The sequence below is a fragment of the Pan troglodytes genome, chromosome 23 (genome assembly GCF_028858775.2).
Source record: "Pan troglodytes isolate AG18354 chromosome 23, NHGRI_mPanTro3-v2.0_pri, whole genome shotgun sequence".
Taxonomy (NCBI): domain Eukaryota; kingdom Metazoa; phylum Chordata; class Mammalia; order Primates; family Hominidae; genus Pan; species Pan troglodytes.
The window spans coordinates 26,688,983-26,714,891 of NC_086016.1; the positions used below are offsets into that span (position 1 = coordinate 26,688,983).

The window sequence follows — 25,909 nt, forward strand, 5'->3', positions numbered from 1 at the left end:
GGCTCACTGCAACCTCCCCCTCCCAGTTCAAGTGATTCTCCTGCCTCAGCCTCCCGAGTAGCTGGGACTATAGGAGCATGCCACCATGCCTGGCTAATTTTTGTAATTTTAGTAGAGATGGGGTTTCACCATATTGGTCAGGCTGGTCTTGAACTTCTGACCTCAGGTGATCCACCCACCTCAGCCTCCCAAAGTGCTGGGATTACAGGCGTAAGTCACCACGCCTAGTGCATCCATTTTTTGTAGTTGCCAGTTTTCTGATGAAATTCTTAATTATTTCTTTATATCCTTGATACACATGTAAAGAATTTATTTTAAAGTACATGGTCTGATGATTTTATATTCTGGAGATCCTATAGGCCTTTTTCAAAGTTGTCTGTGCTTTCTCTTGAGTTTTGTTCCTGCTGTCTTATTTCCTTGTTTGCTTGGTTGTTTTTAATTTGGCAATGAAAGTTGTGTATAAAAATTGTTACAAATAATTTTTTTTTTTTGAGATGTGGATTCTCGCTTTGTTGCCCAAGCTGGAGTGCAATGATGTGATCTCGGCTCACTGCAACCTCTGCATCCCAGGGTTCACTTCTCCTACCTCAGCCTCCCAAGTAGCTGGGATTGCAGGCAGGTGCCAGCACGCCTGGCTAATTTTTGTATTTTTAGTAGAGATGGGTTTTCACCATGTTGGTCAGGCTGGTCTCAGACTCCTGACCTCGTGATCTGCCCACCTCAGCCTCCCAAAGTGCTGGGATTACAGGCGTGAGCCACTGCACCCAGCCAGAAATAATTTTTAAAAATAATTTCAAGCCCAAGCATGATGGCTCATGCTTGTAATCCCATCACTTTGGGAGGCTGAGGCAGGCAGATTGCTTGAGCCTAGGAGTTCAAGATCAGCCTGCGCAACATGGTGAAACCCCATCTCTACAAAAAATAAAAAATTAGCTGGGTGTGGTTGTGGTGTGTGCCTGTAGTCCCAGCTGTTTGGGACGCTGAAGTGGGAGGCTCACTTGAGCCTGGGTGATCGAGGCTGCAGTGAGCCATGATCCTGAGACTGTACTCCAGCCTGGGCAACAGAGTGAGATGCTGTCTCAAATAAATAAATAAATAAAAATAAAATAATTTGAGGCCTAGGGGTCTGAAATTCTGAGATCTCCTTTATGCATTTGAGTGACTGAGATGATCTGAAGCTGGATCCAGTGCTCCTGAGGGCTGCTTTATTTCTGGTTGACTGTGACTCCTAGAGTAAGAAACCTGCACCCCACGTGTGGGGCATTATGGCATCCCCTCCTTCAGCCACATGAGTAAGTCAACAGCACTGCTCTAGACCAGGTGTGGTGGCTCACGCCTATAGTCCCAGCTACTCGGGAGACTGAGGCAGGAGGATTGCTTCAGGCCAGGAATTTGAGACCAGCCAGAGCAATATATTATTAGGTTGGTACAAAAGTAATTGCAGTTTTTGCCATTAAAAGTAATGGCAACCCTGTTTCAGCAAAATAAAAAGCAAAAAAAAAAAAAAAGAAAGGAAGAATGAAAAAAAGAATCAACCGGGCATGGTGGCTCACGCCTCTAATCCCAGCACTTTAGGAGGCCAAGGCGGGCAGATCATGAGATCAGGAGATCGAGACCATCCTGGCTAACACGGTGAAACCCCGTTTCTACTAAAAATACAAAAAATTAGCCGGGCGTGGTGGCAGGCGCCTGTAGTCCCAGCTACTCAGGAGGCGGAGGCAGGAGAATGGCATGAACCCAGGAGGTAGAGCTTGCAGTGAGCCGAGATCATGCCACTGCACTCCAGCCTGGGTGACAGAGTGAGACTCCGTCTCAAAAAAAAAAAAAAGAATCACTGCTCTGTCTCTCAGCCTCCTCTTCCAGGATTGGCCGTCGCCTTGAGGGGAATGCTGGCCTTGCCTGTCTCCAGCCCTGTACCTCTCTGCCTCCTATGCCTTTAAGCACATGTTTTCTATTTGCTGGGCTGTGAAATCTGCTCTTCATCTGATGGGGTTTGCTTTATAGGTGACTAGATTCTTTTCTCTTGGCGGTTTTAGAATTTGCATTTTCACATTGACCTTAAATAGTCTGATTATAGTTTGCCACGGCAAAGACCCTTTGCATTGCATTGTTTGGGGATATTTGAGCCTCCTCTATCTGGATGTCTAATCTCTTGTTAGATGTGAGTAGTTTTCATTATTATTTTATTAATGGGCTGGCATGTGGGCCGTGGTTCCAGGCGGGCTCAGAGGGGCAGCTGCCTGATGTCTGGACAGCTTCTCTTTCTGTCTTTTCTTACCTGGACTCTGGGTTGCTTGTTAGCTGCTTCTGCCAGTTCTGAGTTTCAAGGGGAGAGGGGCCCAGTGATGGCTGTTCTTTGAAGGAAAGGGAAGAATGTCTCCTGTTTAACATGTTTCTATGTTTCCAGTTACTTGGTTAGTTAGTTAGAGCCAGGGTCTCTCGCTCTGTTGCGTAGGCTGGAGTGCAATGGCATGATCGTGGCTCACAGCAGCCTCCACCTTCCAGGCTCGAGCAATGCTCCCACCTCAGCCTCTCAAGCAGCTGGGACTGCAGGTATGTGCCACCATGCTTGGCTGCCTTTTTAATTTTTTTTTTTTTTTAATACAGACAGGGTCTCACTATATTGCCCAGGCTGGTCTTAAACTCATGGGCTCAAGTGATCCTCCTGCCTTGGCCTTTCAAAGTGCTGATATCACAGGCAGGGTTTCCGTTTTTTAAAGCTCCCAGCAGTGGTATGAAACTCCTCCTTTCCAGAGAAAGCGCACTCTGTCCGCATCCCTCATGTTGTCCTCTCCTGCCTCTGCTTAGGGTTCACTCCGGGGGAAAGTGCCACTTGAGAGTTTCCTTTTTGTGTGTGGTTCTGACTGACCGCTCCCTGCTCACAGATGCTGCTTCTCAGGGTGGGGTCCCTGAGGCCTGGAGTGTGGCCTCTGACGACCTTCAGGGCCAGGTGCGGAATGAGAGCCTGTGGCCACATGGCCCCTGGTGGGAGACGTCCCGCCGCCCTTTGCTTCTCTGTGCCACTCTGGCTGCACAGTTCAGAGCCTTGGGAAATGTTAACCAGTAGGACCTAGAAGGGGAGGTGAGAAGGGGTCACCCCCCAGGTGTGCCTGTGGTGAGCCTTCGTGCTGAGCAGGTGCAGGGAGGGAGGCCCAGGTGCACACACCTGTGAAGTAGGGGCAGCTGGCTGGGCTCCTTGACCTGCTCCAGAGCTTCTTATTTTCTGGCCACTTCACCTGCAGAAGGCCCAGGTGGCTGTGGCCTCTAGGGTCCCTTGCCTGTCCTCAGCTCCCAACTGGGAGGGGCAGAGGGAGGAGGGGGTGGAGACCCCAGGCAGCAGGGCTCTGGGAGCAGTGGGGCCCTGGGTTCCAGGGGTGTCTGGCAGGCCCCTCCTTACTCTACGTCTCTCGGCCTCTGGATGGAGGTGCTGGCCGCAGTCAGGCTCTGCCTCTGACTAAGGGTTGGAGAAGTGTCGGATGTGGGCTGCTGCCCCGTGGGGCCTCTGAACAGACCCCAGGGCCTCTGCCAATCATGACTCCTTGCTTTCAGCTGGACCCGCAGGCCCTGCAGGACAGAGACTGGCAGCGCACCATCATCTCCATGAATGTGGTACATGTCCGTGGGACTCTCCTGGTGCCCACTTCCCCCAGAAGGATAGGGTGGCCTCTGTTCATTTCAAATCAGTCAGAGGTGGCTGAGCCTGAGGCGGCATCTGAGAGGGAGCCTGGTTGGAGAAGGGAGGGCCCCCAAGAGCAGAATCACCATGCACAGGAATCGTCATTCATTGGCTGGAATGCAGTTGCCAGCCAGGCCCTGAGCTTCCCTCCTGAAACAAAGGTCTCATGGCACCACCAGGACAGGTGGGGCCTCCACTCAGGGACCTGGGGGCTGCCCATAGAAATGGAGACCCCTGATTTGTCTTTAGGTACCCCAGAAAGGTTTAGACCTTAAAAGCAATGACACACCCAAAAAGGCCCGGGTATAAATGGTAAAATGTTAATATTTGAGATTCTTGGCTTTTTCTTACATTATTCTGTCTTTCCTACTTAATTTTTAATTGTTACTAAGAGAAAGCTGGTCACAGTACACTATAATCTCAGCTACTCTGGAGGCTGAGCCAGGAGAATCACTGGAGCCCAAGAGTTTGATTACAGCCTGGGCAACATTGCAAGATCCCATATCTTAAAAAAAAGTAAGCAAGCAAGAGAAGCAGTGGGGATTTTAGGAGATGGTTCTGCAGAAACCAGTCGTTTACATCATCTTCAACAATCCTGGCTCTTGCTGAAGTAGACTAGGGGCTTCCCCGAGGGGCGGCTCCACCTCATGCTGAGACCTCTGCATGCCTTGGGGGTGGAAATATTTGATGAGACTCCCAGGGGTCCTTGGGACCTTGGGCTATGAGGACCAGAAGGATTAGAGGACTGTGCCCCTTCTCCCCACTGTAGATCGAAGTAAAGCTCTCGGTCAAGTTCAACAGCAGGGAGTTCAGCTTGAAGAGGATGCCATCCCAGAAACAGACAGGGGTCTTCGGAGTCAAGATTGCTGTGGTCACCAAGTGAGTGGGGAGGGGCTTGGGCTCACGCACTGAGGGTGCCTATCCCTTCAGCTGTTTCTGCAGAAAAGAGCATGTGTGGGTCTCTCCTCTCTGTGCGTGGCCACTGCACGGTGAGGTCAGGCCCCAGGGAACACTGCGTGTTCAGCTACCTCCTGTGTTTCCTGCAAACCAGCTCAGGAATGTCCTTGCCACCTTGCTTGGAAGCGGTAGGCTGGCTCCAGGAACTGCCCAAGTGCAGGGTTTTCTGCCCTTGCTTGGAATTAGTCATGGTCCCAGATTCCTGTTGAATGTTTGTAACCCCTGCCCCTTTGTCATGAGTCAGTTGCCAAGAGAAGCCTGTTTCTTGGTTTGAGAGCAGTTCATGCAGACACAGACCACTTCCTCTGAGAATTTATTTGCTTCCCTAGGATGGAATCTGGCTGGGCCTCTGACCTTGCTGGTCACGTGGGCCGGGGCCTCCATTAGTCATACCCTGGACTCCTATCTGTGTCTAAACACCACGCCCCACCCCCAACTGCATGGCAGCCACTCGCATAGCACTCTGGGAGGGCTGTGGGCATGAGCAGCGAGGACTCCATCAGCAGCTCCCCCAGATAAGCCCTGCTAATGAGGGGGCTTGCGAAGCAGCTTTGATGTGCTGGTAAATCCAGGTGCAAAACAGAACTCAAGTTAGGGCCTCTGCACAGCACTGCGTTCTAACTGTGAAGGATTCTTACTCTAGTGTCCTGTGTGGAGGTATTGGAATTGTCCATTGCTAAGACTCAGAGGAGAAAAGCACTTAGCATCGCAGGACTTGGAGCACCGGTGCTGAGGCAACCCTTCATTCATTCGTCGGATGTGTGTTAAGGCCCAGGGCAGGGGTCAGGGATTCTCCTCTCACACAGCACGTGGGTGGCAGGACCAACACCGGGTCTGATCTCCCAGCCGGGGGCACAGGCTGCTAACCCCAGGCCTGGAATCTGTCAGATGCCCTTCCTGTGCTGACTTGACTTAGACAGGCCTCCTGACCTTCCCGCAAAGGTCATGTGTGATTCGCAGGGGTTCTGGCCGCTTGAAAGGTTCCTGAGAAAGTACATGCAATGAGGACAGAGCTTGCAGAGGGAGGACAGGCATGCAGAAGGCTCTGTGTGCAGCGCCAGACCTGGGTACCTTCGTCACCGTCCTCACCCCACCTCCGGGTGTGCAGATAGGGAGCAGGTCTCCTGTGTTATGGCCCAAGCAGGGCTGTTAGGACACTGAGAGCATTCCCTCCTCCCGCAGGAGAGAGAGGTCCAAGGTGCCCTACATCGTGCACCAGTGCGTGGAGGAGATCGAGCGCCGAGGCATGGAGGAGGTGGGCATCTACCGCGTGTCCGGCCAGTGTGGCCGCAGACATCCAGGCACTGAAGGCAGCCTTCGACGCCAGTGAGTGTCGGCCTGCGCAGGACGGGATGGAGGTGTGGGCAGTGGTGTCCGCAATGAGATCTCAGAGTGCTCCATGGCCCAGGCATGTCACATCCTTCTCTGTGTCTTTTCTTCATTTACTGTTTTATTATTTTAAAAAAAGAGAAAACAAGAGTTGTACAAACAGCTTCCATAGAAGCCAGTTTTTACACCATCGTACCCACTCATGCCACTTGGTGGAGTGGACCAGGGGCTTCTGTGGGGACTTGGCCTTCCTGCCTTGGGGGTGGACAGGAGGTGGAAGCCCAGGACTCAGTGCGGTCTGTCCACTGCCCTGTATGAGGATGTGGTGGGCAGAGGGCACTGATGAAATTCAGCGCAGGCTGGGGCTGCAGCATCTCCGCCTCCATCTCACCAACCCTCACAGGCTTTGAAGGACCCAGACCTGCCTCAAATGCCAGGGGAGGGCACTGAGACCCCAGAGGGTCCTTCCCAGCATCTTCAAAGCAACAGGATTTTGTGCCTGCAGACCCTTCTTTGGGGCACACACCACCCACCCTGACCAGGACCCCTAGAATGCCCAGCATCCCTGGGAGGGCCCTGTGGTAGTTTCAGCTCCCTCTGGGGGTCCAGAATGAACCTCGCCTGTGGTGAGGATGTAAGCACCAATGGCCAATTGGGTCCAAAGGAAGACACCGGTTCAAACACTGAAACCAATCAGATTCTCCCACGGCCTTCCTGCTATCAGAAGACACTGGTGCAGGGGTGGTTGCTATGTACAGGGCAGAGCCACCCAATCCCCATGCAGGCGCTGTGTCCTGCCATGCTGGCCTCCTCCTGGCCATCACATCAGGCCAAGCAGGGGAGAGGAATGGGAATGCCCACGCACCCCTATCAACTCTGCAGACACAGAACCATGCACAGCTCTTGGGAGGAGTCAGATGAGCTGCTCAAAGCCCAGGAGGGACCCACACAGTGGTCAGCATGGCAGGGACGGTGCTTTAGCCAAGGCAGGGATGGCGGGTGACTCACTCAGGATCTTCAAGGAGGCCGCTGCATTTCCCTGCTCTTTCCAGATAACAAGGACGTGTCGGTGATGATGAGTGAGACGGACATGAACGCCATCGCAGGCACGCTGAAGCTGTACTTCCGTGAGCTGCCCGAGCCCCTCTTCACTGACAAGTTCTACCCCAACTTCGCAGAGGGCATCGGTGAGCACTGGAGGCCTTGGCCTCATGGGAGACGTCTCCGCCACGTGCACTGCTGCCCTCAGAGGCTGTGAAAAGCGAGGTGTGGGAACCTGAGCTGTAACCCCTCTGCCATGGTCAGAATTTTAACCCAACCTCAAAAAGCAGGGGACCAGAACCGAGCCTGTCCTGGAAGGCCTTGCCCATCCCCAGAGGGCTTCCCATCCCTATTCCTCAAGGAGGCCAAGTGGGTGAAATGGTCAGCACTGCCGTGCTGTGGGGTCCTAAAGTCTGCTGTCCTCCTTCCTGCAGACCAGGGCTAAACACTGGTGCCCAGGTGCTCTTGCCATGGGTCCTGGTCCAGCCAAGCATGGTTTCAAACATGACCTGACCCTTAGTCAACCTGGAGGCTGATGTCTAGAGTGGGTGCTGGTGCGTGCAGCACCTGTGGCCTCTGCATCACCCTTAGGGCAGGTCTGCCTCCCGGGCCCATGCACAGAGGACCTGGTCTCCCAGCCTGCAGGTGTCCCTGTGATGTCCAGGACGACGAGGGGATCTCTGCGTACTTGGTGGGGCTGGGACTCTCCCACTTCCCACCTCCTTGTGTCCCTCACTCCCCTGTTTCATTCCATGCTGAGCCTCCCCTGCCTTGGGCTCCTCTGGGGAGGGGGTGGTGGCAGGAGTTGTCCAAGGGCAGCTCTGCCCACGAGCAGCTGCTCTAGCGGCTCCTCCTGCTGCTGTTCACCGGGTGCTGCTGACCCCTGCGAGGTAGAGAAAAGGCGTTCAGGTGGTTCACACCCCACACAGGTGCCCCTCACAGGGTCCTCACTGGTGGCCAGCGCTGTGGGTGTGACGATGATGACAAGCCTAAACTGCACAAGGACTCGTGTCCCGGGTGCTCCATGTGACCACCTCGGGAGAGGTCTCCGGCTTGTCGTAACCCAGGGGAGTAACACACTGCCTCCTGCAGCTCTTTCAGACCCAGTTGCAAAGAAGAGCTGCATGTTCAACCTGTTGTCCCTGCCGGAGGCCAACCTGCTCACCTTCCTTTTCCTTCTAGACCACCTGGAAAGGTAGCCCAGCTCTCTTGTGGCTGCCCAGGACTCCAGGTCTCCAGGCCGCTGGGGTGCCCCTCTGCTCCCACCAGACCCCCAGCACCAAGGACCTTTTCCCCCGACCCCTGTCTGCAGTAACTCACTGCTTCTAAGGACTAGCACCACTGCCACCCCCACCACTGCCTCTCCTCTTTGCCACCCTCCTCCCTCTGCACTGTGGCCTTAACAAAGAGCTCAGAGCTTTGGCCGTGGCCAGCAGTGCACTTGGACCCCCCTCTTCCCTCCCAAGCACATCATGAAGACCTCCCCATCAGCCCAGAGCTGGCCCCTTGTCCTGGGCCACTGAGACCCAGAAGTACCAAGGCTGGAGTCAGCTTGCAGCACAGCCAGGGTCGAGGTCACTCCCTCCCTGAGGACTCTAGCACGGCACAGCCCCTCTGCCTCTCTCCTGGTGGTGGCGTTGAAACAGCACCCTCTGCTTTGGTCCTCTACAGGGTGGCAGAGAAGGAGGTGGTCAATAAGATGTCCCTGCACAACCTCGCCACTGTCTTTGGCCCCACGCTGCTCCGGCCCTCCGAGAAGGAGAGCAAGCTCCCTGCCAACCCCAGCCAGCCCATCACCATGACTGACAGCAGGTCCTTGGAGGTCATGTCCCAGGTATGGGAAGACAGTCTCCAGCCCATGCAACCCCAGCCTGACAGAGGTGGCCTCTGCCTGCCCCACCCCCAGTCCTGCCCATCTTCCAACTTGCATTGTATGTGGTGGTGGCTGAGATTCAGAGACAGGGACTTGCCTAGGTTTGCATGGATGGGAGTGATAGGGGGTGCCCAGGCCACCTCCTGGTCCTGCTGATGCACCTTGCTGGGGGCTTAAAACCACCCCAAGTGTTCGGGCGTGGTGGCTCATGCCTGTAATCCCAGCACTTTGGGAGGCCGAAGCAGGACAACCGAACCCAGGTGTTTGAGACCAGTCTGGGCAATGTAGCAAACCCCATCTCCAGAAAAAATACAAAGAAAAATTAGGCAGGCATTGTGGCACACATCTGTAATCCTAGGTATCTGGGAGGCTGACACAGGAGGATTGCTTGAGCCCAGGAGTTAGAGGCTGCAGTGATCCATGATGGAGCCACTGTACTCCAGCCTGGGGGACAGAGCAAGGCCCTGTGCATCTCTAAAATAAATAACCACCCCCCACCCAACAAGTCATGCCTTGTCAGGACCCCACCCCACCCCCGTCTCACTGTAAGGGGTTGATGACACCAGCAGGGGTTTCTAGCACCTGAGGTGGACTTGGGGTCTTGGGCCCCAAAGACCTCCCCACCAGCAGCTGTGAGCCCCCCTCCGAGCCACTCTCCTCTTCCCCACTCTGCGAGGGCAGGTCGAGTTGCTGCTGTACTTCTTGTGGCTGGAGGCCATCCCTGCCCTGGACAGCAAGAGACAGAGCATCCTGTTCTCCACTGATGTCTAAAGGTCCCAGTCCATCTCCTGGAGGCGGACAGATGGCCTGGAAACCTCTGGCTAATCAGGCCATCTGTAGAGTGGGAATCAAGATTTTCTGCGGCATCCTTGGGCCACCCCCAGGTGTCAGGCCATCTGCCAAGAGACAGCGGCCCAAAGCAGAAGGACAGGTGGCCTGGGCAGATCCCACCCAGGTCTGAAAGCCCCAGGCTGGCCTCAGACTGTGGGCTTTTTATGTGGCCACCCGAGGGCGCCCCAAGCCAGTTCATCTCGGAGTCCAGGCCTGGCCCTGGGAGACAGGGTGAAAGCAGTGGTTTTTATGAACTTAACTTGTAGAGTCTAAAAGATTTCTACTGAATCACTTGTCAAGATGCTCCCTCTCTGGGGAGAAGGGAACGTGACCGGATTCCCTCACTGTTGTATCTTGAATAAACGCTGCTGCTTCATCCTGTGGGGGCCATGGCCCTGTCCCTGTGTGGGTGGGGCCTCTTCCATTTCCCTGACTTAGAAACCACACTCCACTTAGAACAGGGTTTGAGAGGCTTAGTCAGCACTGGGTAGCGTTTTGACTCCATTCTTGGCTTTCTTCTTTTTCTTTCCAGAAGGATTTTTGTGCAGAAATGGGTCTTTTGTTGCCGTGTTAGTCCTCCTTGGAAGGCAGCTCAGAAGGCCCGTGAAACGTCGGGGGACAGGACCCCCAGGGAGGGAATCCCAGGCCACGCACTTTAGGGTTCGTTCTCCAGGGAGAGCGACCTCGTCCCCCAATCCTGACCGCCCTTCCGGCCCACGCTCTCCTGTTTGGCTTCCACAGGCCTGGACTTCTCTGGCTTCTCTGCCCACACACTCCCTGCCCCCAGTGTCCCTGCCCCTGCCCCAGCACAGGTGACTTCATTTCTGTCCTCTCAGCTCAGTGGACTCGCTCAACTTTTGTATAAGTCTCCACTTGGTGGCAGCAGCTTGCTGATGACTTGTTTTAAAACTTTCATCCTAAATAACCTTTTGATGCTTGAATATTTTTAAGTTTTATACGTAGTTTCTAATTTTTTCCTCAACAGATCCAGATACCTAATAAGATGCTGGAATGTAATCCCTGGACAGTCCGTGTCCTGGCAGCATTTGGTCTTCCTCTAAGCGCCTGGCTCCGCTGTTCTCAGGAGTGGGTTCTGAAGTCTCTGGAGAACAGGATACGTGGAGGGTTAGGAAGGGGCCAGGCCTAGAGATGGGAGACTCCCTCCCGGAGCAGGTGGAGGCACAGGACCATTCGCTACCCCATCTGCCGACACCTGCGGGGGAGCCCAGGCATTCTTTGTAAGCCCTCCTGACCACCTGGCTCAAAGAAAACAGAAGCATGGAGGCCGCCAAGTATTTTCAAGAAATAATCCCATGAACATGGCATCACTTTTTTAGAAAGAGGGGCTTGGGGCAGGCAGAGGAGAGAAGAGAGAGCAAACTGAGAGCCAAGTTTCCAGACGGTCCTGCAGGAGGAGAGGATGCAGCTGCCCAGAGGGAAGCAGGATCACATTTAAGGAAGTGTGTGGGGTCCCTGGATGACACCAGCACCCAGTGCGGCTCTGTCTGGCAACCGCTCCCAAGGTGGGAGGAGTGGGTGTCCCCTGTGTGTCAGTGGGCAGCTCCTGCTGAACCCGCAGCTCACTGGGGAGCCTGACAGTGGGGCCATGTGCCTGACACTCCTCTCTGCTTGTGGACCTGGCAAGGCAGGGAGCAGAAAACAGAGCCACTTGAAGGCTTTCTGTCTGCGTCTGTGTGCAGTGTGGATTTAGTTGTGCTTTTTTCTTGCGGGGAGAGCACAGCCACCATTTACAAGCAGTGTCACCCTCGTGGGTGGCGAGGACAGAACAGGAGCCTCTGCTCTCTGTACCTATCTGGGCCCGGTGGGCTCCCCTGTCCTGGCTTCCATCTCTGTCTCAGCGACCATTCAGCCCTGCACAGGAACACATGTTGCTTAGAAAAGCCAAATCCAGCCCTTGTCTCTGCCTCCTCTGGTCTCATGATGTGCATCTATTACCTTGAAACTGGAAACCAGTCTATCAATGTCTGTGCCAATTTTTTATTCCCTCCCCAACCTCCTTCCCCATACGACTTTTTATTTATGTAGGATGTGTGCTGTCTAATGATGGGATGACCACACTTTTCCATGTTCTAAAAGTGCTCCTCTCCCGCAGGGTCCCAGGGCTGGTGGTTGCTTTGGGTCTACAGCTACGTCTTACCCGCCTCCTGCCTCAAAAGCCTGTGTGGTGGCAAAGCCGGTGTGGGGCTGGGGAACGCAGCCTTCTCCAGGAGGGGGACCTGGCTCTCCTTCTGCAATGCAGGCAAAGGCCTAGATGCCAGTGTGACCTCCCACAAGGCATGGCTTCCAGACTCCCCGACCAGAAGTGATGCTTTCTTGCCTCGGGCCCTGGGTTTGAAGCAGCCTGGCTTTCTCTTGGTAAGTGGCTGGTGTCTTAGCAGCTGCAATCTGAGCTCAGCCACCTACACACCACCGTGGCCGACACTTTCATTAAAAAGTTTCCTGAGACGACTTGTGTGCATGTTGATTTCATGATCAGCGCCGCTGGGAAGAACCCCAGAGCCGGTGGGGTGGGGCTGGAAGCAGCAGGTGCAGTGATGGGGCTGGGTGCCCAGGAGTCCTCAGTGCTCAATCAGGCCAAGGTGGCCAAGCCCAGGCTGCAGGGAAGGCTGGCCTGGGGGGTGTGGGTGAGCACAGGCAGGCACCAGCTGGGCAGTATTAGGATGCTGGAGCAGCATCCGTAACCCCACTGACTGGGGTAGTCTGGTTGGGGCAGGGACCGCTATTGCTTTGGCAGAGAGAGATGATCCCCACTGGGGAGAGGCTGTTCTGACTCTGCAGGTGGGACAGGGACAGATGGCCACCAGGGTGACCCGGCTGGTCTTCCTTTGCTACGCTAAGCCCTGGGACATGGAGGATTCCCGCCACACACAGCCCGGGCCCGGGTTCTTACCTGTGGCCACCGCTCTGGCACGAGCCCCTCAGTCTTGGGTGGTTTCTGCCTGGTCCGGGATTTGGTGTTCCTGCTGAGTCCAGCCTTTCTACCACCTCCTCATGGGCCGTGGGTGGTGTTGTCAGCTGCCTCCCACCTTGGCTTCAGTAGCTCACCCAGCTTACAGGGGAGCTGCCCTGGGCTGGAGATGGGCATGCACCCTGGGTCCTACTTGAATGAATGCAGCTTGAGGAGAGCCGGCCATATACACTGGGCCACAGGTTACCCTCGGCAATGCCCACATCAGCCGTCAGCCTGAGCCTCCCCAGGAGAGCAAGGCTCACACGACAAAGGCTGCCCGTGGCCAATGAGGTGGCTGAGCCCAGCCAGAACCTTTCTCGGACTCCCGGGATGTGGCTCTGCTCGTGAGCTGCCTGGTCAGCTCTCTCGGGGTGAGAGGGGCTTGTCACACGGGCCCCTGCCTGCAGTGTGACCCTTCTCAGCTTCTCTCAGCAGCCCTGCCTGCAGAGTGTCACCACCACCATGATCATTTCCCTGACACTGCGAGGGTGGGGGGATGTCCTGGGTAGAGACAGGGCCCGTGGCAGCAGCAGGCTCAGGGGCGCCCTACACTGGTGGGCTGGGGACCTGGTGGAGACCACACCAAGGGCTGGACAAGGGGACGAGCCTCCACCCTGGCCTCTCCGCAGGCCTCAGCAGCCCCTCCCACAGGCAGAAGGGTTGACACTGGGTTCTGCCCTCACTGCAAGAGCTGCAAGTGCCACGTGCTGTTCTGCCCAATCTGGTGTCTGCAGGTGAGGGAAGGGCTGCCGCTGGCCCGTTTCTGAGTGTTCAGCACCTAAGGGTGACAGCACTGTCTGTCCCTACCCTCCGGGTCCTGTTTGAAAATCAAACCCATGCTCACAGGCCAATTTTTTTTTCTTTTAGAGACAGGGTCTCACTTTGTCACCCAAGCTGGAGTGCAGTGGTGCGATTATAGCTCAATGCAGCCTCCAATTCCCGGACTCAAGGGACCTTCCTGCCTCAGCCTGCCAAGTAGCTTGGACTATAGCTGTGTGTTTTATTATTATTTTGTAGACATGGGGTCTGGCTATGTTGTCCAGGCTATTCTCAAAATTCCCGGCCTCAAGCAATCCTCCCACCTCGGCCTCTCAAAGGTTGGGATTACAGGTGTGAGGCAAGGCACCCAGCTCAGCCACAGAGCCCTATTGCATCTCTCTTACTAGGAGCAAGAGCTGACTGCCCCCTCATCCCCATTCCAGAGTGTTGGGGCTGTGTTCAGCCAAGGCCGGGCCACTGGCATGGCCCAGGGAGCGGGATCATTCACTGCTGCCCCAAATCTGAGATCATTCCACTTTGACAAGACTTCCTCATCCAATCCCTTTACTTGACAGCTGGGGAAACCAATGCGCACAGAGCACCCCCAGCTCACTCGGGGTCTCAGAGCTGATCCATAAGCGGAGGCTGAGATCCTGGGATCTTGTCCCCCAGCCTCCCTGCAAGCTTACTACCTTTCTGCTGAAAGAGATGGGGCCGGACCTCGACCAGCAGCCCTGGCCTGGACATGACTGTGCTCATGCAGGTATTGAGGCCGAGATGCCCCGGCATCATATGTTTTTCTATTTTCTTTTTTTTTTTTTTTTGAGACGGTGTCTCACTCTGTCACCCAAGCTGGAGTGCAGTGGCATGATATTGGCTCACTGCAACCTCTGCCTCCCAGTTAAAGTGATTCTCCTGCCTCAGCCTTCCAAGTATCTAGGCCTACAGGCTTGTACCACCACGCCTGACTAATTTGTGCATTTTTACTAGAGACGGGGTTTCCCCATGTTGGCCAGGCTCGTGTCGAACTCCTGACCTCAAGTGATCCACCTGCCTTGGCCTCCCAAAGTGCCAGGATTACAGGCATGAGCCATGGCGTCACTTAAATGTAGTGAGAGGCCGGGCACAGTGGCTCATGCCTGTAATCCCAGTACTTTGAGAGGACGAGGCTGTCAGATCACCTAAGGTCAGGAGTTCGAGACCAGCCTGGCCAACATGGTGAAACCGTGTCTCTAAAAAAAATAGAAAAAAATATCCCTGCATGGTGGTGAGTACCTGTAGTCCCAGTTACTCAGGAGGCTGAGGCATGAGAATCGCTTAAACCTCGGAGGCGGAGGCTCCAGTGAGCTGAGATGGCGCCACTGCACTCCAGCCTGGGTGACAGAGCAAGACTTTGTCTCTAAATAATTAAATAAATAAATATGGCCGAGCATGGTGCCTTAGGCCTGTAGTCCCAACACTTTGGGAGGCTGAGGCAGTGGTTCATGAGGTCAGGAACCCGAGACCAGCCTGGCCAAGATGGTGAAACACTGTCTCTACTAAAAATACAAAAATTAGCCAGCTGTGGTGGCAGGCACCTGTAATCCCAGCTACTTGGGACACTGAGGCAGGAGAATCACTTGAAACTGGAAGTCAGAGGTTGCAGGGAGCCGAGATTGCACCACTGCACTCTAGCCTGGGCGATGGAGCAAGACTCCATCTCAAATAAATAAATTAATAAATACAGAGCAAGATTCCATCTTAAATAAATAAATAAACATACACCTGTAATCCTAGCAGTTCGGGAGGCTAAGACAGGTCGATCACCTGAGGTCAGGAGTTCGAGACCAGCCTGACCAATATGGCAAAACTCCATCTCTACTAAAAATACAAAAATTAGCCAGGCGTTTTGACGTGTGCCTGTAGTCCCAGCTACTTGGGAGGCTGAGACAGGAGAATTGCTTGAACCCAAGAGGTGGAGGTTGCAGTGAGCCGAGATCTCGGCTGCACTTCAGCCTGGGTGACAGAGTGAGACTGTCTCAAAAGGAATAAAAAAAATACAAAATAAAAAAAATGTAGTAAGATTGCAGAGTCGTGCCGCGGAAGCGTGCTGGTCCTATCCATGTAGTGAAGGCTGATTTCATACACAAATGTCACAAGAACTTTTTTTCTTTTTCTTTGAGACGGAGTATGGCCCTGTCACCCAGGCTGGAGTGCAGTGGCGCGATCTCAGCTCACTGCAAGCTCTGCCTCCCGGGTTTATGCCGTTCTCCTGCCTCAGCCTCCCAAGTAGCTGGGACTACAGGCCTGTGCAGCAGATGCAGGGGGGCCACTAGGCCCAGGCAGTCTTGGGACTTGTGTGTCTCCTGCTGTGCATCCATACTGGGTGCTTTAGAAACGGCAGGCAGACCAGAAGCCCCTGTTGCAAGTGAGGACAAAGTGTGGGAAGGCCGTGAGGGTCTGCAGTCCGAGATGGCCTTGTCCTCAACCTGCAGTGCACTGTTGATGCGCTGGAAGGCCGCCTCCTTCTCCCGGTCCAGGTCTTCAGCAGTGACCCGGTACCCCATCTCTAAGGGAGGTGGCAGCATCAAAGGCTCCCCTCGCCTGCGTGGCAGCAGAGGAAACTTGCATCTACGGGGCCTAGAGGCCTGGGATCTGCGGGAGCCACCCCTGGGGGCGAGTGTCTGCCCTGGTGCTGTATCTGCCGTCTTTTCACACTGGGTGTGACCCGAAGAGACAGCCTGAGGTCCGCCGTCACTCAGTGTGTTTCAGGAACTGAGGGTCAGCTGGCAGTGGGATGAGGCTGGCCCCTCTTCCGCTTTAGTTCCGGGAGGCCTCCCGTAGAGCTGTAGGGGCTCGAGATGGCCTTTCGTTTGGGGCACGAGCTGGTCCAGGAGGTCTGGGATCTCTGGTTCTGACCTCTGGGCACCTGCTGCAGCTGTGGCTGAGGCCCAGAAATGTGAAGGCCCTCCATCCACTCCAGTAGTGACCCCAACGTGGGGTTCAGTGTGGAGGGGGGAGGGGCTGCTGCGGCAGCTGCAGGAGCAGAAGTGCCACGCCTTGTTCTTCTCATGCCCGCATCCATGCTTGCAGCTGGGAAGGGGGCAGGAATCAGCGAGGTGACCTGGGCTGAGTCCTGGGAATGGGAAGAGGTGGCAGGAAGGGGATCTGAGGAGGAGAACAGGGGGCCTGGTGGTCTGTGCTTCTTCCCAGACATGGGAGCTGTAGAGGGGACCTCTGCAGCAGATGCTAAGGGGGCCAGTAGGCCCAGGCAGTCTTGGGACTTGTGTGTCTCCTGCTGTGCATCCATACTGGGTGCTTTAGAAACGGCAGGCAGACCAGAAGCCCCTGTTGCAAGTGAGGACAAAGTGTGGGAAGGCCGTGAGGGTCTGCAGTCCGAGATGGCCTTGTCCTCAACCTGCAGTGCACTGTTGATGCGCTGGAAGGCCGCCTCCTTCTCCCGGTCCAGGTCTTCAACAGTGACCCGGTACCCCAGCTCTAAGGGAGGTGGCAGCATCAAAGGCTCCCCTCGCCTGCGTGGCAGCAGGGGAAACTTGTGTGTACTGGGCCTAGAGGCCTCAGATGTGGAGGAGTCATTCCTGAGGGCGAGTGTCTGCCCTGGTGCTATATCTGCTGCCTTTTCACACTGGGTGTGACCTGAAGAGACAGCCTGAGGCCTGTCCTCACTCACTGTCTTTGAGGAACTGAGGGTCAGCTGGCAGTGGGATGAGGCTGGCCCCCTCCTCCGCTTTAGCCCCGGCAAGCCTCCCGTGGAGCTGTAGGAGCTGGAGATGGCATTTCGGTTGGTGCAGGAGCTCGTCCAGGAGGTCTGGGATGTCTGCTTATATCTGATTTCTGACCTCTGGGCATGGAGGTCTGTCTGCAGAGGCCCGGGCCTGGGCACAAAGGGAGAGAGGCCTCCATTGTCCCGCAGGGGCTGAAATGTAGACCGTGCATCCCCGGTGACCTCGGGGACCCTTCTCTGATCACCAGGATTCTCTTGGACTCTAGGGTCCTTGTCCTGCTCAGGCATCCCTGCCCCACTCTCCTTGAGGGCCCTCAACACTATCTTCCCTGGACACAAGTCTGGGGACAGCCGGGTGTTGTGGACCCCAAAGGGGTGACTCCCGGCTCCTGGGCCCCACAGAGAGTCCATGTTCTCAGTGCAGTGGCTGAGCTGGAGGACGCCCTGGAACTCGGAGCACACAGCACTGGCTTGCTGTGGTACCTGTGCAATCAAATTGAAGGCAGGATCCCAGGAAGGAACGCAGGGCTTGCAGGATCACGGAAAACCTTCTTAGCGTTGTCTTGACACCACTGATGTCAAGTGTCCGGGTGCTTGTAGGATGGCCTGCCACTCAGTCCACGGGCAGGAGCAACGGGGAGATCCCACAAGCAAAGTGAACTGGGGGATGGGCTGAACGGGCTCCAGGCAACTGAGCCCTACTGGCAGGTCCTCGGCCTGGGCCCGAACAGGAAGGAGGGGCACAGAGTGCCCAGGTAGCCGCTCCTGGGAGCAGTGGGGAACCGTCGGTTGCTTGAACTCTCGAGAGCTGGGCTCTGAGCGTCCTCGTCCAGCCGCCAACTCGGCCAAAGGCTAAGCCAGCAGTTTCTTCTGTTGCCGGGCAACGCGCCTTTTAAACCTGAGGGAGCGGGCGCGTGAGCACATCATGGCGCCCGTGACAGAGCGAGCTTAACGGATTAATAAGCGCAGCCAGGTACCCGCGCGAGGCACTTGCTGGCAATGGCGGGAGGCGGACGTGGGGGGTCATGCAATAGGTACTGGAAGGAGAGAGGCGGGCACAAAGGTCGCGGGAGGAACAGGCGCCCACAGTGGCGGCAGATCTGCCCGTGGATCACTGAAGATTCCTGCTCTCCTGCTGAGGTGGAGATTGCAGTGAGCTGAGATCGCACCATTGCACTCCAGCCTGGGCCACAAGTGCAAAACTCAGTCTCCAGATTAAAAAAAGGAAAAGAAAAAAAAGAGGCCGGGCGTGGCGGCTTATGCCTATAATCCTAGCACTTTGGGAGGTCGGGGCAGACGGATCACGAGATCAGGAGTTGGAGACCAGCCTGGCCAACATAGTGAAACTCCGTCTCTAGTAAAAATACAAATTTAGTCAGACATGGTGGCACGCGCCTGTAGTCCCAGCTACTCCGGCGGCTGAGACAGGAGAATCACTTGAACCCGGGGGCGGGCGGGGAAGGGATTGTGATGCGCCAAGATCGCGCCACTGCACTCCAGCCTGGGCAACAGAGCCAGACTCTTTTTTTTTTTTTTTTTTTTTTTTTTTTTTTTTTTTGAGACGCAGTCTCCCTCTGTCGCCCAGGCTGGATTCCAGTAGCCTGATCTCGGCTCACCGCAAGCTCCGCCTACCGGGTTCACGCCATTCTCCTGCCTCAGCCTCTGGAGTAGCTGGGACTACAGGCGCCCGCCACCACACCCGGCTAATTTTTTGTATTTTTAGTAGAGACGGGGTTTCACCGTGTTAGCCAGGATGGTCTCGATCTCCTGACCTCGTGATCAGCCTGCTTCGGCCTACCAAAGTGCTGGGATTAAAGGCGTCAGCCACCGCGCCGGGCCGAGACTCTGTCTTAAAAAAAAAGGCCGGGTGCGGTGGCACTTTGGGAGGCGGAGGCGGGCGGATCACGATGTCAGGAGTTGGAGACCAGCCTGGCCAACATAGCGAAACCCCGTCTCTACTAAAACTACAAAAAATTAGCCGGGCGTCGTGGCGGGAGCTTGTAGTCCCAGCTACTCCGGAGGCTGAGGCAGGAGAACAGCGTGAACTCGGGAGGCGGAGCTTGCAGTGACCCGAGATCTCACCACAGCACTCCAGCATGGGTGACAGTGCGAACCTCCATCTCAAAAAAAAGAGAGAGAGAGAGAGAGAGAGAGAAAGGTTTATTGATTTAACGTACTTTTATGCCTGTGTTCTTCAATTTGCTTAGGAAAGACCCACACTTGAGAGCTGGGACTCTGGCCCTGATTGTGGACATGAAATATGTGGTTTCTTGCAAAAACTAGACACTGAATAATTACGATTTAGTTGAGCTAGAAATCCATTTGGTTTCTTCCATATGTTTCCAAAATTTTCATCCTTTTTTTTTTTTTTTTTTTTTTTTTGAGATGGAGTTTTGCTCTTGTCCCCCAGGCTGGAGTGCAATGGCGCGATCTCAGCACCTGCTGGCAATGGCGGGAGGCTGGGGGACGCTGGCGGGATAGGTACTGGAAGGAGAGGCGCGCCCACAAAAGACTTGGGAAGACCTGGCGCGCACAATGGCTGCAGATCCGCCAGTGGATCACTGAAGATTCCTGCTCTCCTGCTGAGGCGGGGATTGCAGTGAGCTGAGATCACACCATTGCACTCCAACCTGGGCAACAAGAGCGAAACTTCGTCACACACACACACACACACACACACACACGAAAGAAAAAGAAAAACTAGTGGCCAGGAGTGGAGGCTCACTCATCCCAGCACTTTGGGAGGTCGGGGCGGGCAGATCACGAGATCAGGAGTTGGAGACCAGCCTGGCCAACATAGTGAAACCCCGTCTCTAGTAAAAATACAAATTTAGTCAGACATGGTGGCACGTGCCTGTAGTCCCAGCTACTCCGGCGGCTGAGACAGGAGAATCACTTGAACCCGGGGGCGGGCGGGGAAGGGATTGTGATGCGCCGAGATCGCGCCACTGCACTCCAGCCTGGGCAACAGAGTCAGACTCTCTCTCTTTTTTTTTTTTTTTTTTTTTTTTTTGAGATGGAGTCTCCCTCCGTCGCCCAGGCTGGATTCCAGTGGCGCGATCTCGGCTCACCGCAAGCTCCGCCTACCGGGTTCACGCCATTCTCCTGCCTCAGCCTCTGGAGTAGTTGGGACTACAGGCTCCCGCCACCACACCCGGCTAATTTTTTGTATTTTTAGTAGAGACGGGGTTTCACCATCTTGGCCGGGCTGGTCTTGCACTCCTGACCTCATGATCCACCTGCCTCAGCCTCCCAAAGTGCTAGGATTATAGGCGTGAACCACTGTGCCCGGCTTTTGTTCTGATTTTTTAAAAAAATTTGACTTTGTTTACTTTTTATTTTATTTTTATTTAGAGACAGGTCTCACTATTTTGCACAGGCTGGTCTCGAATTCCCGGGCTCAAGTGATCCTCTTGCCTTGGCCTCCCAAATGCTGGGATTACAGGCATGAGCCACTGCACCTGGCCTTAACTTTGAAATGAAGTTAGAAATGTACATTTTATTATTATTATTATTATTATTTTAGAAACAGGTCTTGCTCTGTTGCCCAGGCTGGAGGGCAACAATGGTGCAATCACAGCTCACTGCAGCCTCCACCTCCTGGGCTCAAGTGATTTTCCTGCCTCAGCATCCTGAGTAGTTGGGACTACAGGTACTCATCACCACAGCTAATTTTTATTTTTGTAAAGACAGGGTCTCACTATGTTGCCCAAGCTGATCTCACACTCCTGGGCTTGAGTGATTCTCCTGCCTCGGTCTCCTAAAGTGCTAGGATTATATGTGTAAGCCACTGTGCCCAGCCTAGAAATGCACATTTTAGACACACATTTACTCAACTTTCCTATTGCCTGCCCAGGACTATCCAACTGTATTTTTGTGCCTCAGAGTCCTTTCACATGTTCTGCTTTTACTGGGAACTCATAGGCAGTAAGATCAAATGCTGACCTTTGAGGCATCTACGCATTTCCAAAACCTGCTTCCTCTCTCATTTGCCACTTTATTTATTTATTTTTTGAGATGGAGTCTCACTCTGTTGCCCAGGCTGGAGTTCAGTGGCACGATCTCGGCTCACTGCAGCCTCCGCCTCCTAGGTTCAAGTGATTCACCTGTCTCAGCCTCCTGAGTAGCTGGGATCACAGACAAGTGCCACCACACCCAGCTAATTTTTATATTTTTGGTAGAGATGGGGGTTTCACCATGTTGACCAGGCTGGTTTCGAACTCCTGACCTTGGCCTCCCAAAGTGCTGGGATTACAGGTGAGAGCCACCATGCCCATCCTCATTTGCCACTTTAAATTGGAGGAGATGAAAAAATTATGCATCCTCAAAAGCTCAGGGTTTCCTATTTGGGACTTCAATTACATAGATTCATTTTTTTGTTTCCAAGCTGGGTGCAGTGGCTCACACCTGTAATCCCAGCACTTTGGGAGGCCAAGGAGGGAGGATTGCTTGAGCCCAGGAGTTCAAGACCATCCCGGGCAACACAGTGAGACCTCATCTCTACTAAAAATAATTTTAAAAAAATTAGTCAGGCATGGTGGCACTCGCCTGTGATCCCAGCTACTCAGGAGACTGAGGTGGGAGGATCCCTTGAGTCTAGGAGATTGAGGCTGCAATGAGTTGTGACTGCACCACTGCACTCCAACTTGGGTGACAGAGTGAGACCCCATTTCAAAACAAACAAACAAACAAACAAACAAAAATATTTGTTTCCAAATGGCACGCAAGGAAGGTAGTAATCCCTGAGTGTTAATCCAGCAGATTTTGCCACTTCATTTTGTGTGCTAACTCAAGAAATCAGGACACCTGATGAGTTGAGGTGTTCAAGGTAAAGCTCTGCTATGCCCCCTCCTTCATAGGCTGTTCTGCTTGGGCCTCCCAGTGATGGAGGACTACCTCTTTGCTTGCTAGAGTCTCTATAGTTTTCTTTTCTTTTTTTTTTTAATTAATTTTTTTTTTTTTTTTTTTTTTTTTTTTTTTTTTTTGGAGACAGAGTCTCACCCTGTCGCCGAGGCTGTGGCACAATCTCGGCTCAGTGCAACCTCCGCCTCCTGGGTTCAAGTGATTTTCATGCCTCAGCCTTCCAAGTAGCTGAGATTACAGGCATGTGCCACCACGCCCGGCTAATTTTTTATATTTTTAGTAGAGACAGGGTTTCACCATGTTGGTCAGGCTGGTCTTGAACTTCTGACCTCAAGTTATCTCCCTGCCTCAGCTTCCCAAAGTGCTGGGATTATAGGCATGAGCCACCATGCACAGGTGAATGGAATAGTTTTTCATTCACCACAGTTTGTGATTGTCTCTACATTGTGAAGTGACAAGTTCTCTTCTATTTTCCTTCTGCCCCTCATCACCTTTTTCTTCCTCATTTCTTTTTTGAATTTTGCTGTCTTGAATTGGTGTCTAAAGGATGACATAGCAGACAAGGGGACTGACACATGAACTCTCATGAGTTACTGAGGAGTTTCTCAGTGCTCTATCTGCATCATCTGCTCGCTCTCTCCTTCCTAGGTGCTAGCCTGCCAACCTGCTTTGAGAAATTGGAAATGAATCGAGGGGTAATCAGCCTCCCCTTGTACATGTAGGGACCGCATCTCCAACGCCTTGCTTTACACAATAACGAATGGTGTTTTGCTTACCTACTTCCACACAAACTGCTGATATGGTTAGGATTTGGGAAAGGGGAAGAAGGGAATTTTGGGTTTTGAGGAGTAGCTGGGGCTTGAACAAAGAAGAGGTAGTAATGAACATTCCTGGGGTGAGGCAATTAGTTAGCTGAGGGAGAAGAAGGCATGTAATAAATTAGGGATTGACAGACTGTCTGTAAAGGGCCAGACAGTAAATGTTTTAGTCATTGAAGACCTTAAGGTCTCTGTTGAATCTAATCAACTCCATCATTGTAGTGCAAAAGTAACCACAGCCACTACAGATGTGAATGAATGTGACTATGTTTCAATAACTTTTTTTTTTTTTTTTTTTTTTGAGACAGTGTCACTCTGTTGCTCAGGCTGGAGGGCAGCAGCCTGATCACAGCTTATTGCAGCCCTGACTTCCCAGGCTCAAGTGATCCTCCCACCTCAGCCTTCCAAGTAGCTGGGACTACAGGCACAAGCCACCACGCCCCACTAATTTTTGTATTTTTTGTAGAGGCGGCGTTTCACCATGTTGGCCAGGCTGGTCTTGAACTCCTGAACTTCTGGGCTCACGCTATCCACCCTCCTTGGCCACCAAAAGTGTTGGGATTACAGGCATGAGCCAGTGTCCAGCCCAAAATAGTCTTTTGATTTCTTTTCCCCAACCATTTAAAAGTTCAAAACATTCTTAGTTTTTGGGGCGAAAAAAAACAAGTGATGGGTCAGATTTGGCCCTGGATTGTGGTTTGTTGACACCTGTCATAGAGGAACAGGAAGCAGAGAGGACTGGTTATAGGGCCTGGGAAACCAAGCCAGGGAGTTAGACTTAAGGTAGTATGAAAGAGGAAACCATTTTTGTAATGTAATGAAAAATTTAAAGGAAGGATATTTTGTATGTATATGTGTTCCTGGAAAATCTCATTTTATTCAAAACATATTTTCACTATGGAAAATTTCAAACATTTACAAAGTAGAGAGAATAATTTAATGAAATACCAAGTGATGTATTTATCACCTACCTTCAATAATTACCAGTCCTAGGTCCTTTGCATTTCTATTTTAGAATCAACTTGTCACATTCTACAAAAAAGCTGGCTGGAATTTCTGTCGGGATTGTTTTGAGTCTGCAGATAATTTCAGGGGAAGAATTGACTTCTTAATAAAATTGAATCTTCCAACCCATGACTATGGTATATTTCTCAATTTATTTAGTTTTTCTTTAATTTTTCTCAATAATATTTTGTAGTTTTCAGTATACAAATCTTTCCAGTTTTTTGAAGGGATGCGGTCAGATTTACTCCTATTTCATATATTTTGATACTGTGAATTTCAGCTTCCAGTTATTCATTGCTAATATATAAAAATACACTTGGTTTTTGTATATTAATCTTGTATCCTGAGACCTTAATGTAATTTGTTTTCAAAGCTTTTTTGTGGATTCCATTGGCTATTCTGTCAATGTTGTCTGTGAATAAAGACAGTTGTACTTTTTTCTTCCCACTCTGAATGCCTTTTATTTATTTTTGCTTCCTTTACTGCACTGGCTGGAACTTCTAAGTACATAATGAATAGAAGTGTAACTGCCCAATGGGTTCACCTTGCCCATTGCCTAGACAGAGCTGATTCACCAAGACGGGAATTGCAATAGAGAAAGAGTAATTCAGGCAGAGCCTGCTGGGTGGGAGACCGGAGTTTTATTATTGCTCAAATCAGTCTCCCTGAGCATTTGAGGAGCAGAGTTTTTAAGGACAGCTTGGTGGGTGGGGGGAAGCCAATGGGCCAGGAGTGCTGATTGGTCAGGGGTGAAATCAAAAGGAGTTGAAGCTTTCTTCTTGAGCTGAGTCAGTTCATGGGTGGGGGCCACAAGATCAGATGAGCCAGTTAATCTATCTGGATGGTGCCAGCTGATCCATCAAGTGCAGGGTCTGCAAAATTTCTCAAGCACTGATCTTAGGAAAAGTTTAGGGAGGGTCAGAATTTTGTAGCCTTCAGCTGCATGACTCCTAAACCATAATTTCTAATCTTGTGGCTAATGTGAGTCCTACGAAGGCAGTCTAGTGCCCAGGCAAGAAGGAGGTCTGCTTTGGGAAAGGGCTGTTACCGTCTTTGTTTTAAACTATAAACTAAGTTTCTCCCAAAGTTAGTTCAGTTTGTTTTAAACTATAAACTATAAACTAAGTTTCTCCCAAATTTAGTTCAGTCTACACCCAGGAATGAGCAAGGACAGCTTGGAGGTTAGAAGCAAGATGGAGTCAGTTAAGTTAGATCTCTCACTGTCTCAGTCATAATTTTGCAAAGGCAGTTTCAGTCGTGGTAGAAGTGGATTTCTTTGTCTCATTTTTGATCCTATGGGGAAAATGTTCAGTCTTATGTCATTAAGTATGATATTAGCTACAGATATTTCATATATGCCATTTATCAAGTTTAGTAGGTTCTCCTCTATGTGGAGTTTTGTATTTTTTTAATAAGGAATGAATGTTGGGTTTTGTTTAGTGTTTTTCTGTGTGTATTGAGATGATCATATGGCTTTCCTGTTTTAGTTTACAATGTTGGTGAGTTACATTGACTTTTGCTTTTTTTTTTTTTTTTTTTTTTTTTAAGACGGAGTCTCACTCTGTCACCCAGGCTGGAGTGCAGTGGTGCAATCCTGGCTCACTGCAACATTTGCCTCCTGGGTTCAAGCAATTGTGCTGCCTCAGCCTCCCAAGTAGCCAGGATTACAAGTGTGCACCACCACACCTGGCTAAATTTTGTATTTTTAGTAGAGGTGGGGTTTCGCCATGTTGGCCAGGCTGGTCTTGAACTCCTGACCTCAAGTGATGCACCCATCTCAGCCTCCCAAAGTGCTGGGATTACAGGCATGAGGCACTGTGCTCGGCTGATTTTTGAATGTTAAGCCAACCTTGTATTTGTGGGATAAACCCTACTTGGTTATGATGTATTATCCTTTTTTTCTAGATTGTTAGACTCAATTTGCTAAAATTTTGTTTGTAATTTTTACATTTATTTTCACAAGAGATATGGGTCTGTACTTTTCTTATCGTAGTGTCTTTGTCAGATTTTGGCATCAAAGTAAATGCTGGCTTCATAGAATGAGTTGGGAAATCTCTGTTTT

General features: G+C 52.3%; 1 protein-coding gene and 1 pseudogene across 1 annotated transcript; one reads left to right on the forward strand and one right to left on the reverse strand.

Moving 5' to 3' along the window:
• Positions 1-2,613: 2,613 nt before the first annotated feature.
• Positions 2,614-10,782, forward strand: LOC112206717 (breakpoint cluster region protein-like; annotated as a pseudogene).
• Positions 8,584-18,709, reverse strand: LOC112206738 (putative POM121-like protein 1). The gene is made up of 3 exons (XM_063808403.1): positions 12,619-18,709; positions 10,703-11,956; positions 8,584-8,668 (listed from the first exon to the last, which is right to left on the reverse strand). Exon 1 carries the CDS (start codon positions 17,570-17,572, stop codon positions 16,199-16,201), a length of 1,374 nt encoding a protein of 457 aa, XP_063664473.1. The 5' UTR covers positions 17,573-18,709; the 3' UTR covers positions 8,584-8,668; positions 10,703-11,956; positions 12,619-16,198.
• Between the last annotated feature and the right edge of the window lie 7,200 nt (positions 18,710-25,909).

Bases quoted from the DNA above. Each gene is read 5' to 3' on its own strand.
- LOC112206738 (XM_063808403.1), bottom strand. From the start codon at position 17,572: ATGGACTCTCTGTGGGGCCCAGGAGCCGGGAGTCACCCCTTTGGGGTC.